We start from the raw sequence: 21,785 nt of genomic DNA, 5'->3' as shown, positions 1-21,785 counted from the left end.
GTTTTATTAAAATTACCAGCGCTCCCTACAAAACCAATTAACTTATTAATTTGTTTTTCCCGACATATAAAAGTATAATTAATACGTGTAACGATCGTGAATCTTTGAAGTCATTTGTTTCTCAAACTTGTACCTATTATATTCATCACTAGTAGCATTCTCCATGCTACTTTTTAGGGAAAAATAGGGCAATGGTTTCCCTCTCTGACGCGAGTGGGATGGCGCCCAGAGTAGTTTATTTCAGAGCCGTACTAGGACTCCTGTCGTCCGTCTCTGAACAGTACTGACAGTTACTGCTGCCCTCTGTCAGGTTCCAGGGTACAGTCCAAAGATGGCTCCCATCGCCGCTTTTGATACCGTTGAGACTTTTACCCGTATCCCTAGGCAAAGGTTCTACGTTATATCCCATAGGTCTAGGTTCCTATCCGAACTCAGCCACCTGGTATCTAGTCGAAATATTAGTAAAATTTTACATGACTAGTACAGGTGTTATTTATTCCAGAAAAGGTTAGGTATACTCGGAATACTGTACTTAAGTACATGTAAGATAAGTGGCGGCGGCGCTCTGTTCAGCTCACTAAACACAAGGTCGATTACTCCCCCTTTGTGGCTTGTGTTTCTTAGATCATGATCTTTAAGTAATTAATATAAAAAATCCAAGTTCGACTGAAAGCCAACTCATACTTTACTCAATTCATATTTTCAGGCAATTTATCTTCTCGTGCGTCCCAGCTGAACCACAATCCATCATTCAAGGTTTTAGACGTGGATTTATCCATCTTTGTGTAATGTAACAAAGAGACTACTCTGTCTAATATTTTATGAAGAAAATTACGAATTCGAGCCTGTATGTATATATAATATAATTTGACTTGTTGAAAAAAGCTACAAGGTTACGTTATCGAATTGAATTGACCGATGAATGTCCAAATAAGATTTTGATTTATGATTCGTTGGTCGCGTCCGTGGTCCAGTGGTTGAGCGTTGGGCTCACGATCCGGAGGTCCCGGGTTCGAATCCCGGTGGGGACATGTCATAAAAATCACTTTGTGATCTCTAGTTTGGTTAGAACATTACAGGCTGATCACCTGAATGTCCAAAAAGAAAGATGATCCGTGCTTCGGATGCACGTTAAGCCGTTGGTCCCGGTTACTACTTACTGATGTAAGTAAGAGTCGTTACATCAGCCATGTCAGGGGCCTTTGGCGGCTCAATAGTAACCCTGACACCAGGGTTGATGAGGTTGGTACTCCACCTTACAACCCACACGATAGAAGCAGAAGAAGAGGGAAACACTCATCATTAATTTAAGAGCCTCGTTTTTGTCGGTGTAGCATTCCCCATTCTTGTCTATCAACGGCCAATTCTTTGACACACACACGACGTTTTGACGTTTTAAAGGAAACACTTTGTGTCATAAATTAATTTTGTCTATTGTGCATACCGTTATTTTAATTTCATCATTATTGACTAAATACTTTGTACGTACGTCAGGCAACCTACCTTTAATATAAATTCCTCGAGTGTAGTATGAAAGGAAATTTCCTTGTTATTTTTCCTTTTTATTACGGAAAAGCGTTGTAGTAATTAAACATTCTTACCTAATTGACGACTTGCCAACGACGTTCAAATTATTTTCTACTTTAACTAAGTATATCATTAGGTACTTAGTAAGTAATGATGTTGCCGACCGTCTGTTTCTTGGTATAAGCCGCTAGATGGCGTTAGGATTAACAAAAGTATTTGATTGAACCTAATACCTACATGACTATAGTAATATTATACGTCAACAAACGTCTATAATGTATTTTCGGAATTTATTCATGAACGTGGAAAACAAACAATGTCACTCTGAGTATAGGCGTTTCAACCCGATCTACTGTTTCTGAATATTAACACGAGCGTGTATCCAAACGTGTTCGGTAACGCGCCAAGCTTGTAAACACATAAAATTATTATCAATTCGTTAAATAGGTAGGTACGTCATAAATACGTCATGAGTAATATTGTCTTTGAGTTGGTAATTATTACGTCAGGTTCATTATTACTGTAATAGCTTTTGAACAGGTATTTATAAGTGTAGGTCCATAAAATATCTTGTTATCCTGAAGACAGAAGACCTTCTAGTATTATCTATTACGTTTTGTGTACAATGGGCTATTAAATATACTTATGGTCGAGCCCCGTCTTGTGTTACCTTATATTTTTGTTATACGTTGAGGTATAGGTAGGTTTAAAGTTTTAGTTCACACGTTTTATAACATAGCTACAAGTCTGTGCTGTGACCCGAAAGAACTCATCATTAATTAATTCCATGTCGCAGCCATGGCGCTAGTGTCGCAGATACTGCATAGAATAGGCTAGTTTCCAACTAGTCAAATCAGTTACTTTTTACTAAACGTCAAAACAGTAAATTACTAAGGAAATTGTATGAAAAAGCACATTGTGACGTCATAGTCAAACGATAAAATGTCGGACTTATTATTACCTTTTTTTTGATGGAAATTCTTAAATAAGTTAAATAGAAAAAATAATGCTTTTTCGTTAGTTTTGGATCTGCCTTTATTTAGTAATCAAAATTTCATAATTTATCTTGAACTTAGTACACGACCCAATTATTATGACTTGTCAATAAGTTCCATTAAAATCCGTAGACTTCTTTTTTATTTCCTTGCGCTGACTTTATTTAAAACCTGGTATTATGATTAGCCGTCGTTTTGTAATAAAGCGAGATTATACTGGTAACCTTTCAGTAAATATTTCATCATACAATTTTTTAACATCAATATAATTTACCACCTAGGTGAGTAAATAGTGTCCTCTGTTTACTAATTTAGACAGTTTTCATTTTTATATTCTATAAAAAAAATCTTTCGATGTGAAATCTAAAAAGTAATAAATAAGTACAAAAATATACAACACCAAACACATGAAATGCAGATGTTGAATTGCAAACAGCTTATACATGGTACATGGAACAGGGTGTCCCTATTCCTGTTGTTGTTTAATTACACGAACAAGTCCTAAACAAACAGAGATATTCGATCAAAGGGAACACCCTATATCGTCGACACCTCGGGGAAATCCAAACTACGTGGGCCGCCAATTACGTTAGTATAAATACAGCTTTTAATTAGGTTTAGTTTCTGTTTTTAGAAGTACTGAAGTCTGTGAATGTTTAGTTAATTTTAGGTATATAACAACATAACGATGTTACGAGGTTGTGAATAATAAAGTTTATTATTATTAGTATTAACGGAGGTAGCATACATACATATCTCCTTAAACTGACGCCTGCAAATACAGGTTACGTAGAGTCACTAAACGTCATAACACTGTATCGGAATGATGGTATTAATAATATGTAGCAGTTTACCATGTAAACTGATGTACTGCGACTGACAAGAATATACTCATCATCATCATCTCTCTAGCATTGTCCCGTTTTTACAGGGTCCGCTTACCTAACCTGAAGATTTGACAGGTCCGGTTTTTACAGAACAACTGACAAGAATCTACTACTAAAAAAAACGTATAATAATTTTAATTTGCAAAAAAAAAACTGTAGAAGCACCTTAGGTGTTGAATTCTGACATGTATTACATTGTATTTAGAATTTTAGATTTAATTTGTTTAATATTCCTATCTTAGTGAGCAACTACGATTTAAAAGGAACTGTCGTGCAATGCAAAGTTTGAGACTCCTAACAGTTGTTGTTTCTGAAATTTTACAGGCCAGTGTATATACTATTTTAATATGTATATCAAATTTCTACAGACATTCTCCCCGCTGGCGGCGGACCTGACGCTGCAGGCGGACTGCCAGCCGGTGGAGTTCCTGCATGACCAGCACCTGCAGTTCCTGGACTACGCCGACCTACAGCCGTATCAGGTCAGTTCACATTAGAGAATGCAATCCCAAGTCGACATCGCAAATTCGAGATCCGAATTTTTCGGGGCTTTGCCTAGTTCATAAGAAAATGTAAAGTTAGGATGGCTAAAAACAATAAAAACTGCTAGTTTGTGATAGTGAGGATAATTATAGATTTTCTGTGTAACAAAATATTTTTTGATAGAAACCAAGAACCTATATTCTTCAATATTGCTAACTAAATAATTAAGTTTTCTATGGAAATCAGCATAATCAAAACAAAAAGTAAGTATAACTCAAGGAGATTCGCCCATTCCCGTCAATCTCGAATGGGATCTCATCATATATGCTTCGGGATTGATCTCGAAAAATTAAACAAGATCGCGCATGATCGGATTGCATTTCCTAGTTCACATGCCATCTTATAATATCTGCGTTCTAACATGACGCGTATGACTACACGAATTATTGATAACAGCCTCTTCACGAAGATTACATTAAGTTTTCGCTGTACTCAAACAAACATTGGTCTGTTATACCTAGCAATAAAATATCTATATATGAATCAAGAGATGCTCTCGAATGTACACAATAAAGGTGCTAATAAAACTTTGATTGCTTATTTACGTCTTTTCGCGTACATGTTTGTGTAGTTGTATGTTGTGTAGCCGAAGTGTATTAAATTTGACGCCTTTGGGCAAAAACAAGCAATATTCGCTTGACCTGTATCTTCAGTGTCAGAACTGTAGAAGTGCTAGGACAACGATTTCCCTCTATAAGGCCGATTAATTCTTTCAATAATCTTCTCAAGACGACGCTCTGAGCCGAGCTTCGCGCCAAACTGTGTATCCTTTAAGGCATTACCTTTTTGTACCGGGTGAGAGTCCTGAGCGCTCCTCATTTGTCTGGCCAAGTAGTTAATGCCATCTGAAGCAAACCGACAATAAGTCACGTCATAAATTAGTATTGAGAATCGACCTTAAGTCATAGCATTTATAATTGAAATATATAAATATATTTCTATTCACGCAATGTTATAGACATAGTCGTGTGAAACAAACTTCGCGTGTAAGTACTTGCTTACCACATTCACTGTTTACAAAATAAATAAAAATCATAGCAGGAAACCAAAACTTTTTAAGGTGACTTTTTATTAAGTACATATGTATGCTTGTAAATATGGATAAATGTATATTGTTATTATTATCATTTCAATAAAAAAACACATTTTTCGGATCCGAGTGGTCGGCATACAGCACGCTGGGCGCCCAACACTCGGATTCGAGCGCTAGCAATGGCAATTGGGGATCGCAATTCCGGACCAATTTTCAAACCCGGTATTTTGGTTATTGACCCCAGAACAATACCGGGAATTCGGGATTTGAAGATGCTATAGGTTATACAAAATGTCAGCATTGTAGCTTGAACATCAGCATAACTCATATATATTATTTTAAATCTAGTAGTACATAAAATACTCATGTGCATTTGAAGAATTATTTATTTAAATTTAAGCAAAATTGCGATAAAATCAAGACTATGAAAAGTTAAATCATACAACACAGTGAAATAAAATCACAACTAAAAGTTTAATTAAAAAGTTCACAAAGAATGGAAACAAAATCCGAATGTTAACAAAAATGAGTGTCTCTTCACATCAAAAAAAAATATATATAATAAATGCCATTAAAAAAATTAGGAATGTGCTACGCAAAAACATTTTGTGCAAAATCCTGGGGAACCTTCACACTGTTTGCATTCATAAATTGTTTGTACCCTCTTTTTATGTACCCTGCAGCCCTTGCACTCTTTTCGGGCCACTTCGGTAGTTTCTTTCATGACACTTCCTACTTTCTTTAGTCTCGCTCGGGTCTTTTCTATTTTCGTGAGCTCGTGCTTCACTTTTAAATCATTTCGTCGACTAACTTCTTGAGGATCTGGTAGAAGCGCTTCCAGTACCTTTAAACGGAAATCGTAGAGACTAATTTTGTCATATGCCGAAAATTTGTTAAACAGATAAAATGCATTGCTGAGGCTCATTTGCAGCATATGCACAAACAGCTTCTTGTACCAACGAATTGTCTTTCTTTGGACGGGATAATAAGCCAGCATCTGGTCTTGGAGAACTACGCCCGACATAAAATTGTTGTAAAGGACAATTGCCATTGGTTTCAGAACCATAGATCCTCTTTTGGAAGTGGTTTCCATCATTTCGTCGTCATGTTCCGTGGAAATATACAGCACGTAACGTTTGTCTCGCCATTTTCCTATATGTACACCATTTAAGAATAACGATTTGTTTTCGCCTTTTTTCAATGAGATAGTCCCAATATCAACCGGATTATCTCTGCGGTTTTTCCTCAATGTTCCGGTACAGTATGTCTGACGATCTAGTAATTTCACAGCCAAGCCATATGAGTTATAATAATTATCCATATAAACATGGTGGCCAGAATCTAGTCTCTCTTTCAGGAGTTTGAAGATGATGTTACTGGCATGTCCTTGACCTGATGTCTCATCATTTGCACCTGCGTAAACTTGGTATTTCAAAACGGTACCATCTGGCTCAGCTAGGACATAAAGCTTTATACCGTATTTATGCCTTTTGTTCTTAATGTACTGTCTGAACAGCAATCGACCGTGCCACAAAACCATGGACTCATCCAATAACAGCGCTTTACCCGGACAATAAATAGTGTTCATTTTATTGTTAAAATGATCCATAAATGGACGAATTTTTTTCAGGCGGTCTTCCTCACTTGTTTCAGACGTAAAGTGCAGGCATCGTAATATCAGTAAGAAACGGTTTCGGGACATGAATTGTCCGAAGCATGGAATATTAAATAAATAGTGTCGTTTCCAATAATCGCTGATACGGTTAAGTCGAATTGTTCCAGTGTGAAGAAGGAGTCCTAGAAATGTCAGCAATTCTTCCCTAGTTACATCTTTCCAATTTTTTATTCTTGATTTTCGCTTCACATTTTCTGCAGTACCCAGTCTTAATGCGTTTGCATTCGTCTCTCGGACAACAAGATCCAATAAATCGTCGTCAATTAATAATCGGAATGCTTCGTAAGGATCTGTTGGAGGTGGCACTAAAAGTTCCTGTTTTTTAGTAAAAACAATAGTTTTCATTGAAATTGGATTACTGCTCCAGGCGCTAGTGGTTCCTCGAGGTGAAAGGTCAGGTATTAGGACATCATCGTTATCACTTGGTAAGTTCGGAGTACTACATTCAGATCTCGGACCCGGCAAAGCAGAAGGAGAGGCGTCATTACGCTCTGGGGGCAAGTTTGGAGTGATCGCACTAGATCTCAGAAGAGTTACTGTAGGTGAAGAATGGTTATCCGTGAATAGACCTTCTGGTATACCGGGAAGAAGATCTGCAGCTGCTGAGGAACCAATATATGAATCTCGTAACTTTGAAGATCGAGCAGATGTATCACGTGTACCTGGTGTATTTACTCTCGTGGGACTATCTCTAAACATAGGTTTCAATCGCTTGCATTGAATAATAGGGCTACCGGTTGATTCACTTAAACGTCGCTTTGATGCTGATGACCTTGAAGGTTGAGCTGGTGTATCATCAGCACGTGGTCTAGGGCTGGTCGACTTGGTATTTAATCTTGAATTAAAAATACTTAAATCACTGTCGCTTGCAGATCCTTCAGAACTTGAAGAAAACTCCTCTTCATGAGCTAGCGAATACACATCTTCATCACTATATTCTCCAGAACCTTCCGAATCATAATCATCACTTTGCCGACGCTTTTTTTTAGAACGACATGTTGAAATAATCGGTTTAATTTTACTTTTAGACGACCCAGCCTTACTGTTCATATTGGCGGGAAAATACCTTCCGTAGGATCGTGTGTACAAATCACTATAACACTGTTAGAAGGATACCAATACTTGTTTTCGTAAGTTAATTATATTGCCAGAGTGGCCGCGCAAAGCGACATGGACTCGCCTCAAACGCCGTAAGTTTACTGACTTTACAAAATGAACCGGTCGCTCGCTCGGATCCGAGCGGTAGGCGCCGCTACAATAGCCCCGCCCCACTCGGATCCGAGCGGGGAGCGAGGAAGAGGTGTTGCGAGAGAGGTGAGAGGTGCTTTATTATACGTAATTTTGCTGTTCATTACTACTCGTAAACTTGTGGATGTAATGCACCTGCCAATGTGTCTTTGCAATTGTCCGTAGATACATCACTATATCAAATTAAGTAACAGTTTCAGCCATTAAGGTGTCCGGTTCTGTGCAATTAATTGAAATAAATGGGTTTATAAATTTAAATCCGAAAAGTTGCGCTAGAAAAACGATCAAGTAACGATACAAGTAAATACGAGACTACAAGTACGAAACTCTTACACACCTTTCGTACTTGTAGTCAACACTTCGGACACTTCATATAAAACACCTCGTTTTACACAGACACTACACATTGACATTATCGTACACGCGCACCTGTGTGTGTGTGTGTGTGTGTGTGTGTGGGTGTGTGTGTGTGTGTGACGTCAGACGCCATGCGATTGAAGACTAAAGTAAGATCGAGGCGGGGTGAGGTAAACTTAGGTCAGCCGCTGGTGGGGTGCGGAGAGTTGACGTTCTATACGTAGTATTATTCCTTAAAATCAATGATGCGATCTTAGAATGAAGAATCTTATTAAGTATCATAATAAAAGATAATTAGATGACGGGTGCAAGTCCATTTTTTTAATTAAGGGAAAAATACACACGAGAGCTTAGTTTGAAAACAAACCAACAATGATAATAGTGTTAATAATAAACATCACCGTGTAAACATGACTCACAACATTGCCCCTAAATGTATCTTGCCATAACATCTCGAAACCGCAATGCCATGTCCCCGGCATGCGATAGTAATAAAACGCTCATATAAATTACTTAGTTATCTGTTTCATATTATTTATTTTGCGAGTCGCGAATACGGACAGCGAAGTAGTACGTGAGTGGAATGATTCACATTCTAACGCCACCACATTCTGTTCCGACTGACTCACGTAGCTGTCTATTAGGTAACCTTTTAGATCTTATTTTGTATACAAGTGTAGTATATGAATTGCTCTCGAGGCTTAGCACCGGAATATCTTGAAATAACAGCGTATTCGTCATGCTCCAGGCTAAGCACTCGTATCTACATTTCTTTAAATTTTCCCTTTGAACACATTCCAAGAAACATATTTTAAGGCTTTACCGGCAACGGAGCATGTAATTTACATATTATTAATCATAGATCCTTTTATACATATGAAAATGTACATAAAACATTTCAATTGGAAACAAATTGTACCTTCACATGCTCGTAACTTTTCTTAGAGTGATGAAAGGAAAGAACTTTCCTCTTTGTATCTGATTTATCGCTTCCATAAACTTAACTGTCACGAAATGTATTAAAAGATCTACGAAGTCCCAAAGCGATTTATTGCCGCCGTTCAAATATATTATGATGGAACCAAAATAACTTAAAAAAAAAAGTTTATTAGGCAATCGGTGAAGTTCGTGAAAAAGCAAAACGCATCCGACCCAATTTCGAATGAGACGGTGTGTGTTTATCCAAAGTTGCGCGCCCGGGCGAAGTGGGGAGATCAAGGACGGGACGATGTCTGCCAAACAAGGGGGAGGGTTTCCCCGGGAGACGGGGTGCGGCGGCCGGGGCGAGGGAGACCTATGTTTTGATGCCCGCCGCCCTCTTTATTGATTTTCCTCGCTCGTTCCGCCCGCGCCTCCCCTTTATTATATACATATTCCGAGCCAGGTGGTAGCTGGTGGTGGTGCGGAGTGTCGCGCTATTTTTGGTGCGCCGGGTGAGCCGGGCCGCCTCGTGCGCGGAAAAACGATATGATTGATCGCCGCACCGACGGTCGCGCCGCACCACCGTCACCGCCGCCCGGCACAATTCATGCCAATTTGATTGTCGTAGCGACTTCAATATCACACCCATGACGATTTCCAGGTCCTTCTAGTGACAATGAAAACAATTAATTTCCAATTTTATTTCTAACACAATCCTATTTAATGATACTTCCGTTAAATTCTGAAGTTTGTATTTATTTAGTCCTTTGATGCTATTTTGATGTAATCCAATGATTATGTTAACAGATAGACCGATCGCGTGTATCGATCGACCTTCACTTTTCCGGAAGTTTGATATTGAATTATCTTGTATCAATACGCTTGTTTGGTGTAATAATATCTTCTTACCTTCTCGGAAATTCTTATCTATCACTTATATTGAGAACCCTGTTGGTTTTATCTTTTGTGTGTAGTGGAGAATTCATATCCCTGGTACACGTGCCGGCTAAATGTTTGCCGCTGTTAGATTGCTTCGCTTATATTATATCCCTCTGCAATGGAACGCCACTCGTTTTAGCTCTTTGTGTTTATGTAAGTATTCAACTTTTTATTTTGTACGATTTCGTCGTTAAAACCACACGAAAGAAATGTAGTAAGGGTTTATGTAGTAAACAAGTATAAATGTATATTTAGTGTATATACATTACGTCTCAATTCAAATCTTTACTTCTAACAATTTGCCTCTCCTTCTTCCGAAAACTTGTGTCAGATACTAATTATCTACTTGTTATTATATCAAGGCGTGCCTATAGCAACCTGATTAGTACGCAAGTAGTCTCGTCTCATATACATGGAACAGTAATTAAACGATATTCCACTTATGTAACTATGTACCTACTCTGAATGTTAGTTATATACCTACTTACCTTGTTTTCTAGTTATATCTATCTTCAAAGGAATCCAAGGATAACATTAAGTATTACTTTTATTATTACTTTATGTAGTAACAACAGATAAAAGGAAAATATTGTGAGCATGTAGATTGAATAACGTTATTCTCAGGTTCTTATTTATTATTAATACCGTGCTATTTATATGAAACATTCATATACATTATTACTGGAATATTATAATATAATAAATGTAATATAATAATATTAAAAATATAATAATGTACCTATTTACGGTTATTTAAAAAGATGAAGTGAAGCGGACCAAAGAAATTAAAGAGTTTAAATAGCATAAGATTTAAATTGCAAATTCTTTTTGTAAAAATCACTTATTTATGGTTAAAAACTCAATTAGCGGGCGGCAATGAAGTTTATCGTGAGTTTCTTAACTTCATCGTCATGCGGGGAGGTCTCCGCAAAATTTAAACGAGTAAAGTTTGTTTCTGTTGGCTTACGCTGTCCGGTTTACCCCATTCCCGTGTGCCCCCCGGGGGGTGGTACTGATTCTAGCGTGTGTTAGACACGAGGCTGTTTGATCCTACTCCCTATTTTATGAGGGCATCACTTCGTTTAGTGTTACCCCGTCAAGTGGATTTTGACGGTCAACGGGTTTCTCAATTATAGAACGGTAGAGTTGTTAATGTTTATTTTAGAGGTAATTTAATAATAATTTTTGTTAGGTCGTTGGGGTGTGTGGGTTGTGAAATATAATAATAATTAATTTGTATTACATCGTAAGCCCTAAATTAATTTTATAACATCCAAACTTGTCTGGAAATCTGGGCTGTTGGCACCATCTAACGGGTATCTTTTTTAATATTTTAATTCAGATTATAAAATAGCAACATTGTACTCTTCTTCTACGATCGCGCGTCGATTACATGCTTAAAAATATAGAACGTTCTTTTAATTTAAAATAAACCGTGGTAAACCTTGAAGTGAATAGGCACTTTCTAGGTAAGCATGACCCATTCTCGGCCACATCGTCACTTACCATTAGGTGAGATTATGGTAAAATGCTTGCCTGTCTCCCGTTAAAATAAAAAATATTTCTTTCACTGTACTCTTCATAACTACACCAGTGAGCGTGTACCATCAACATCTGCGTGAGACGTGTGCCTTAGTAAGATATAGCTTGCTGCCTCTATGCAATCTACATCTATGTAATATACGAGATTGAGCTTTCAATGCCTGTGAAGAATCTAGAGCTAGATAGCAGCAGTTAAGAAACGCCACGTTTATCGTTACTTGCACGTGCCACGTTTTAGCGAAGCTTTTAATGAAGATCGCTAACAAATTAATTTCAGAACTCCAGCTACTAAACAAATCATTCCAAACTCGAGAATTTACTCTGTTTATACTGCAGAAATTTCTCCAAAGTACTTCGATTTGTACACGAGAGCGAATATTGTTATAAAGCTATTGATAAAAAGACACATGGTTCGTGTACTTTTTATCTTATGAAATCACAGCGATATACGTCGGGATCTCGGAAAGTATTGACGCTTGAATAAACAGGTAAAGCAAGGGCTGTACCACACTCTATAATAAAGGTGGAACACGTGTGGTACGTGTAGGTATCTAGGGAAACGGCGGTTACATAGTGCTGGCCCGTAAGGCCGAAAGGTACATATAGATACAGTTGCCAACACAAAAGCCCAATTTATGTTCCGTCGAGTTTACGTGTTTGCTTTGCCCTCGCAGACGCGCATTCACCCAGACATTTCATCTCGCTTGATGGATGGGGTTTCACTGCACGTCTACGGATTTAAAGCTAACTACCTCTCGTTTATGACTCCCTAGTACTGCAACAGATACTTACTTACTACTCTCTCTATTTTATTCGCCTTTTACTGTATTTTTTTAAAAGTTCTCCTCTCTGTTGAAAAGTCATTTCATTGTCTGAAAAAGTTCTTGTAATGATGGAAATTTTGCATTTTATTTCCCTTGTTTAAGATCTAGATTTACTCGGATTGCTACAATAAATTTCAAGCATTTGCCATTATCGTAAAATTTCGTGTAGGTTGCTAAAATATTATTACGATGAAAATAAAAACTACTTTTAGCAAAACAAATAAATCTAAACAACTCGGAATAATTTTATGTATTTATTTATTTAATTTCGTTTGGTGAACTTTTCATATTTGTAAACACACAGAAATGGTGTATTTTATTACAATTTTACTACTCATAATAACATTTTACTACATATTCCGCTTAACTACCAGAACATAGTATGTAGCTTGTTATTACTTGTCTATAATATGTCTACAAATAACTTGGCTAACAGTAAACTTTCGGTAACATATTATGAGAAAACTTAAGCATGTATTAAATAGTTTCGTAGGTCGTATATAGATGGCGCTGAGTGTCTCGTTCAGTGCCAGACGGTGATGATAAAACAACAAAACTGTAATGACAATTCTTAGGTACCTACTTAAAAATGTAGGTCGCGAATAGGATTTTTATATTCATTTTACATTTTAAGAATATTATATTAATATGTTCTGCAATATTATCTACTTACATAAATAATATCTATCTCAAATTATAAGATAAAAATACCAATGTTATTTAGAAGTCCCCAAATATTTAAACGTGCTGATTTAGGCCCGTTGGTTACTTACTTTTTATTTTGCACTGTCTATCCCGCTACGTTTTTTTATTAAATTTATTTCCTATACTTACAGGTTGCCTTTTGTACTACCTATCTAAGTATAATAATGTATTTTTAATGAGTTTTTGTATTGTATTGTACTCTATCCGTAGGGAGATACTCCTGCAATGAAACTCTGGAAACATCCTCCTGCAGTAGTTGTTTTGGCCGTATGATGCAATCCTCGTCCCCTCTGCTATCCTATTATAAATGGCTGAGTAACGGGCATCATGTCTGCTCGTAACTCACCAGACAGGGAAGCCATTACGCTGGCACACATTCAGGGAGCACGCTCATTCAATTTCCTCTGTCCGCTCTGCGTTTCTGCTCCCCTAGTACTTTTGATAATCATTTTCGGCCGAAGTATGCGAAATGGCTTCTTATTCTTTTATCGGAATTTATTTAAACGATTGTTTTCAGAGCTCGTCTCTTTGTAAGAGCGAGTTTTGGGACACTACCATAGGAATAAGGAATTATACTACGTATAGAGTACGGCAACTCTCCGCTCCCCACCAGCGTCTGTGCTAGGTTTACCTCACCTCCCCTCGAACACAGTTTAGACTTAAATCGTATGGCGTCAAATGTCACACAGCCAGATGCGTGTGTACGATAACATCAATGTGTGGCGTATGCGTAAAACACGGTTGTTTGTATGAAGTGACACTACTAAACTTTATACGTAGCTTCTTTATTAAATACTCATGAGTATTTGAATATAAGGCACTGTAATTCGATACCGGATTTTGATATCTTAAAAGCAATTTTCACTAACACAGGCGAGTATCGACTATTATAGGGACCTTAGGCGGCTCAGTAATAACCCTGACACCAGGGTTTATGAGGTTGCTATTCCACCTCACAACCCTCACAATAAGAACTAAAATAAGACTATTATACATGGCGAGAAAGTTCACCACCTTTCACGTTGTTTTAACTTCTGTTAAACAACGGTGAAGCGTGAGTATTTAGTTCGTCATGCTTTTGATGTGCCTCTGATTACGCCAGTTGGGAATTTTTTAATTTTATTATTTAATACTAATCAACGCTAAATTTATTCAGTGTATATTGTTTTTAGGATTCCGAATTTGGACTTGTTTGATTTGCCCGCGTGATGGTTTAAGGCCCGTTCTCCCTATCCTTCCATAGGGAAGGCCCGTGCCCCAGCAGTGGGGACATTAATGGGCTGATGATGATAATGATTTGTCTTGATGAGCAATCTGGTGCTTGTTTTTGTGCGGAACCCCCGGTGCGCGAGTCAGACTCGCACTTGACCGGATTTTTTACTGTCTTATATAACTCCATAATACTTGGTGTACTAACTAATATTTGTTACCGAGTTAGTATTAAATAAGCTACCTTCTTTACGACAATTTTCCGACGAGTTGTTATTTATTTTAGTTGTGAGCTATAAAGTATGACGTCACTACAGTGGCTATAAAAAGGTACCAGCAACATAAACGTTACAATGATAACTGCAAAGTATGACATAAAACGCTGTACGAGTATCATTTCATGTTCATAACAGTCGTTATGAAATAGAACGTCTTGAGCTGCTGAGCAAACTAGCGCAGCTGTTTACTGTTTAGATAAAGGAAAGGCATTGCTGAAGTGGAATTACTGTAATTTGCTATATAACCCGCTTTACAGCGTAGTAAACAGTTTCCGTACTTTCTTTAGAGTTGAGAGATGGATTTACCCTACTATCAATGAGAACATTATACGTAGTTACATATATACATGAATCAGAAATCAGAATCAATTCAAAGTAATTATCATGGATAAACTTGTCGGTCAATGTAACATTTTTGAATTTACGTCATTTCTCAAGGTGAGGCTGAGGGGAAGAAATGACAAGAAACTGCAACAGCAACACATCTTTTAAATCAATGAGATTTTTTGATACATTACAAATTATTTAATAACTAGAAGAACACATTAAATACCAGACATTTTTATCATTTAGGTAGTCATTAATCTTATAATAAGCTTTTTTACATAAAGTAAGCTCACATGCGCTTTAAATTTATTTTCTGACAATTAATTATAATCAGATACATTCTATTGTCTATACATTCAACGTCGTTTATTTCAATGACTGTGTTCTTTCCAGGCTCAAAGTCGGTTGAGTGGACGTGCGTAACAATACACTGGCAAACTTAGATGGGCTGAAGCACCTCAGTGACTGCCATTACGCATACAAAATGGCCGTAATCCGTGTCCGCATCCTTCCGCCACGACCGTCGACCTAGTATTAATCACGCGTAATCCCACAGAATAGAGTAACCGACAAAAACAATAGTCCACGGTGGCGGCCCCGCCTGCCCCCGGGGCGTTGCGTAATGCCCCAGTCTGCTGAGTCAGACTCATCAGAGCGTGACTGTTACACAAATACTGTGATTACGAGTCGTGTCTCCACCCGAGAGAAAACGGTTTGACCGTGAAAAGATGTTCAGAATAAGGGCACGAGCTAGACTCTATATTTTTAGACGTATTGAAAATCCGGTGTGCGGGGGCGACGCAATTTAAGAAAAAGAAAAAGAAAAGTCTATGCTTGCAATTTTCGAATAGTAGTATCATTACACATTAATTCTGAATACAGAATCAACATTAAATTATACATAAGTACACCTACATGCGTCATCAGACTTTGAATCTCGCGTCGTCGTGTTCAGACATTAACATGCCTCGTTATTGTGCCTTCTATTTATCAATACTAAATTAATTCTTTGTTCCACTTTACACTAGTAGAACAGTTGTATAAACAAGATTTCCACATGCTGGTGACCCTGAACGGTCCAATGGCGGTATAGTTAGCAAACTGCCGGATACATTTAGATGTATAGGTATATAATAGGCACCATAGTAGGGGGTGGGAGGGGGGAGAGTTCAACGCACCGGATACGTCTGTCGCCGGGCGCAGGCCTGGTAGTATGCAGCAGACACAGGTGTGCGTCAGCGCCGGGCTGTGTGCGCTGTAACATTGACATAAATACTAGGTGCATGTGTGCACGGTGCAGTGTAGTGTGTGCACTGTGCACGCTACACGAGCTACACGACGTACACCCGACGTGCGGTGAATGTATAACTACAATCCCTATATGCGGTGAATTATTACTACATTTAGCGCGATATACGTGGGCAACTTGTGCTAATGTCGATCTATGGAGGCGTTCTATAATCTGGGGCATAATGTTTAACGCGTAACAAGTATGTAGGTTCGAATTACGAGGTCGTAAAAGTAACGATTGTGCGGGTATAATAGTGGTATTTATAGTTATTGCATTAGGAGTTATTCTCGATGATTATAATAGCATCACGTTACACGACCGCCGGTTGTTTACGATTGATTGTTCGTGTTTTTAAATCAAAGAGCGAGGTCGGTTTTAATAGCGTGTTATTTATTTTGTAATTGATTGGTAAGGCATGATATCTCCGTGACCTCTCGGCGCTGCCGCCTGCACTTGTTACCGCTGACTCTTACTTTATTATTACGGTATTTCGTTGGTATTATAATGATCGGCGAATGATATAATGTAATTAGATTGACATGCGCCATTGTTTTGCAGAGTTGTAGAATTTATTTCTGGATCACGGGACAGCATTAGACTTATCTGTCGTCTAAGATTACAAAAGAAGAAGACAAAAGCCCGTAGTAGCTTGAGATATAAGAATAGAAATGATTATAGGTATTATACTAGGTATACATACTACAGTTGATTATACCAGTATATAATAGGTTTAACAAGACGGGTTGCGACTTGCGAGCCCTTGGCAGACTTAAGCGACATGCATATCTATAAGTAATGCGTGGGTATTTAGTACGTCTTACGATGGATTTGACTAGCCCAATTGGGTACAGAAAATTACTCAAATAAAATTCAGAACATACCGTACTTGTAATCCCTAATGGGCTGGCTGGAGCCACAAGTAATATAAAACACAATCCCTATGTCGGTTTTTATATGTTCGGGAAGATAAGCAGAATTACGTTGAATAAATTAATTACAGTTGATTATCTTTTTCAGGAATGGGACAGCCAACAAGCGGGCGCGGAAGCAGGCGTGGACGCTGGCGTGTTATCGGCAGTGTCAAGCGAGGCGGCAGAGTGGCGCAGCATACAAGACGGGCAGCGCATACTGACGACCACGCCGTCAGTGCTGGGCGGGTGTCGCGCGCAGGTGTACCGTGCAGCCGGCGCCACGCAGTGGTACACCGCCGTCATTGTCGGCGTCAACGAACACACTGGGGTAAGAGCGATTGTCGTACGACTATGGTGGCGAGCGAGTATGGTGGTGAGGAAGAATGGTAGCGAGCGAATATAGTGGCGAGCGAGAATGGTAGCGAGCGATTAGGCGCCACCCTAATGGTGTAAGAATGGTGGCGAGCGAGTAAGGTGGCGTGCTAGTTTGTACCTGTGGTGGAGAGCGAGTATGGTGGCGAGTGAGTATGGTCGCGAGTGAGTATGATGGCTTACTAGTATACATGGTGGCGAGGGTGTATGGTGCTGAAAAAATACTTATTTTCACGATGTATATTCTTGCGTTGCAATCAAAAGGTTATCAATCTCCAAGCGCATTCAGCAGTTTAAGTATTTACGCTTTAGTCAGCAACTAAATGTATAAAGCTTCGATTTCTAATCGCATTATATCTGTTTATCTTCCACAAAACGCAGATACTTTACAAATAAAACAATATTTACAGTTTCAATTCAATTATTTCGACATTTAAACGGTAATACGACTACATTAAAACATTTCGTTGAAATTGTTAAACAGGATTGTATTGCAACCATTAATGCGGGCACAGTGTTACAATTTAATTGACGATGCTATTTGTGAATCTTTCATAAATTAGTTGTGTCACCCAGGCATTTAAGTTGTCAAAGTGTGTAGCAAATGTCCGCATTATGTCCGTAATTTGTTGTCAGCGCGGTAACAGTATTTCAGTGCACGTGCGGTTTGTCACTTAGGTACCTATATGAAGCACTATTGTAGACAATTGCAGGGGGTCTTCTTCTATCGTGTGGGTTGTGAGTTGAATTATCAACCCCATCAACCTGCAAATCAAACTACTTCCGCATCCTACGAACTGTCAGGATTTTCAGATTTATATGAAATTATAATCTATAATCACTATGACACTATGACAGAACAGAGAAGGCCGAATTAGGCTACTTGACAACCTAGTCAAATGAGATACTTTTTACTAAACATCAAAACAAAAGTTTTCTTTGAAGTTTGTATGGAAATACTGTCCTGTGACGTCATCAATAAAAGCGGTCAAACGTCGTACTCATTGTTACATAATTCAAATAAATAAAAAATAAATAAAAATAAAAAGGGTTATATTTCTGTCAATCATAAATAAAATTCGAAAATAAGTCGAAAAGTAAAATGTGATTGATATTTGATCATCTTAAACAGGCTTCTTCTTCTAGTTTAGCATTTTACAATTTATGTTTGACCCAGCCAAATGCCGTTTTGTTTTGATAATTTGAAAAATTCTGTTGCCATCCATCCAGTGACATTACGCGCCGAATTCTTATGACGTTTTGAATCAGAATTTTTCAAATTAACAAAACAAAAATAGACCTTATCTGTTTTGTAATATTTCGATATGAAACTCAAAATTCGAATTTTGAAAATAATAATTTATGGCTGCTTTTAGTCGGCTTACTACTACTAGTTAGATACCTCGGCGCCGCGCAATTGCAGATGCATTGCCCATACAATCCAAGGTCATTAAGGAACAATATTATCATTGTGTAGGACCGTGGCAAAGTTCCGTTACGCTTTGTCACTTGTGATATTGAATAACGGATGTGGTATGTGGGCCGTGACATAACGACGCCGAGGGGATCAGGACTCGTCAATTTTCTTTCATAAGTCTCAGGTTACACCGTGGTAGAGTTATACAATATCCTACCGGTTCCTTGGAATTTCGACACACGAGCCATCTACATATCATTCTAAGGTAATTTTTCTATTGTTTTTAATTCTAATTGTGTTTGTCTGAACTGAACTCTACCTAATATGACCTACGCTAAATTTTGTTCTTGGCAATCGTCTACTGGGTGGCTATAAAAACCTAAGGCGTGTAGCTAACTGTACAAGCATTCTACAAGATAATTCTGAACCGGGAAGTTCTGGATGAAACCAGTTTGGTTTATTGAACGCGATGGCATCCTACACGGTAACGACGCCGTGTTTATAAGGGCACGTATAGCCCCTGTATAAGCATGTTTATCTTCGTACAAGGAAACTAGTTAGCGAGGAACACGATATATAAGGCCTTGGATTCCGAAAAGGTTTCTCAAAAGGAATGAAACTTTCCACCTGCCTCAGATTTTATTAATACGGTTCTGAAAAGGAAGTCGACCCTCATTCTATTTACAAACGTGTATTCAGTAACTACTTTACGCGAACATGGTTAGGTGGCTTTTTATACTAATTAAACCTAAGTATTAATGACTTACTTAAAATGAATTTGTTCTAGTAGGTAAGTAAACAATTCTTTATAAATAAATGTCTCTTCAGGTACAAACTAAATTATCGTCAACATTACAATGTATCAATATTGCCTGCAGTCCGTGGCGGCGGCGGCAGGTTCCTAGTCGCCCCTCACCCTTTCGCTGTTCACCCCTACCAACTCTGCTAAACAAACTTTGTTGTTTTGCTTTATTGAAACACTTTATTGTTTTTCTTTCATCTCCTTTGAGGAGCTGTGTATCGAAACTTGAAACGTTCTCCGAGGAAATTGTTCGCAAGGGATGTCGTTAAAAGTTTTTTGTTTTCACTTTAAGTTTCGTTAGTTTCAAAGTTCAGCTCTATCTGATTTTAAATTTCTTTCAAGAAGCACTTTATCGCTTTGTCGATCTGGATTAAAAGTCTTCAATATGCTTTGTAAAACAAATAAATGTAAACATATAAAGGATTTCATTAACCGTCAAAGTATACAGTGCCTTTAGGACCTGTATCCTACCTACGTACCTACTCCAATCTATCCTGAACTCTAAGTAATTACAGTTAAAAAGTTGAGACGTTAAACAAATTTATACTTCGAATTAGCGAGTGGAAAAGTTGCCGAGCTTCGTATTACCGCCGTCCGAGACGTCAAAGTTTTGAGTAACCCCCCCTCACCCCCTTTCCTGGTTTTCCAAGTAACTTTCTTAAAGTTCCCTCTTTGTTTCTCGCGAGTTTGTTCCCAACTTGGTCTTTCGACGACATGTTTATCGAAAGCTGTTCTGAGTAATAGGTATAACTCCAGCTAGAACCGTAGCCGTCTGCGCAAGTTTGCTTTAATGTCGATTATTGCCGCAGTGCATGCTACGTTCCCAACTAATTGGACTATGCTTTTATACCTGTCATTATCAGAGCAGTTTGAGCCAGTCGGAAACTCGCGTTGAACCGTCATTTATTCAGTAATTACCTTTTCTAATTTTAATAGGCAGTAGACGTCGTTTACTTCAATATTTGTATCATCTATCTCGATGTAAAATACTATTTTGATGGCGTTAGTCATTAATTAGGTTTATATTAAATAAATTTATAATTTCTCCTGTTTGTAGTTCTACGGAAAAAGATTTGTAAACAACTGGCCCATTGATTAGTGAGGCAGAAGCTTAAATTGTTCCATTTTCCAGGAATTTGTAAGTATTTAGAAATACTATTTCTGGCGACGATGTCGACACAAAGCAGATAGGCGCTGTTTACGACGGATACAGAAGTACGCGTGAGAAAGTTTAGATGAGAATTTCGGGAATCTCGTTTACTTACAAATATAAAACACCTGCGAAACTTGTGTTTTTCTTTCGAACAATATCGGGTGGTGTTGTTTTGATACTTTGTGGAGGAATTTATTTTCGTCAGTATGACGCAGTGGGCAGGGCAATATACAACAAGTTGAATAGAGCTCTTTGAGATTGACGTAGATTTATAATTTGGGGAGTGGATTTGTAATGTGCGTGTTGTTGTTCGCAGGAGCTGACGGTGACGGATGACACAGTTCTTGAAGAGCACAGCGAGGACCCGTCTCTGGTGCAGATGAGGCTGCTTGGCGACGGAGGTGAGCTCGTCTACAAACAACTTTACCTTCATGTAGCTTATCATATCAACCCATTGGCCGTCAGCAAACATCATCTAACGAAAACGTTTTTACGTACTTTACTATCTGTTACCTGCGACAATACTGAGACCTTCGTTCGCGTGAAACCCATCTATTAAAACTATAGAAGTGTCATACAAACTTGGCCTCCTTTTTTTTTCCTCCTTTTTTTTGGGTTTGAATTTTGTTACATCTCTGCCTAGCAGAGACACACGTGTATTAAATAGAATCCCCATGCAAAATTTGAGACTTCTAGCATTTGTAGTTTCTGAGATTTCATGATGAGTGAATCAGTCAGTGACCTTATAAAAAATTCTACGGGTACGCTTATGTAATAGGCTTAAACTTGATTAAATATGGCCAACGGTATTAATTATTCCAAAGAAACA

The 21,785-nt window shown here is 38.1% G+C and overlaps 1 protein-coding gene across 1 annotated transcript in view; it reads left to right on the top strand.

The window, feature by feature from the left end:
- The window catches only part of LOC126371147 (lysine-specific demethylase 3A), a 177,906-nt gene that overhangs the window by 52,156 nt on the left and 103,965 nt on the right, over positions 1-21,785 (top strand). Inside the window, exons 3-5 of the mRNA XM_050016369.1 lie at positions 3,778-3,891; positions 17,319-17,540; positions 21,273-21,357. Of these exons, the coding sequence (XP_049872326.1) occupies positions 3,778-3,891; positions 17,319-17,540; positions 21,273-21,357 (421 nt within the window). The remainder of the gene's footprint in view (positions 1-3,777; positions 3,892-17,318; positions 17,541-21,272; positions 21,358-21,785) is intronic.

Source organism: Pectinophora gossypiella, chromosome 12 (genome assembly GCF_024362695.1).
Source record: "Pectinophora gossypiella chromosome 12, ilPecGoss1.1, whole genome shotgun sequence".
Taxonomy (NCBI): domain Eukaryota; kingdom Metazoa; phylum Arthropoda; class Insecta; order Lepidoptera; family Gelechiidae; genus Pectinophora; species Pectinophora gossypiella.
Note: the sequence above shows the minus strand (reverse complement) of the source record. Positions and strands in the feature narration are given on the sequence as shown.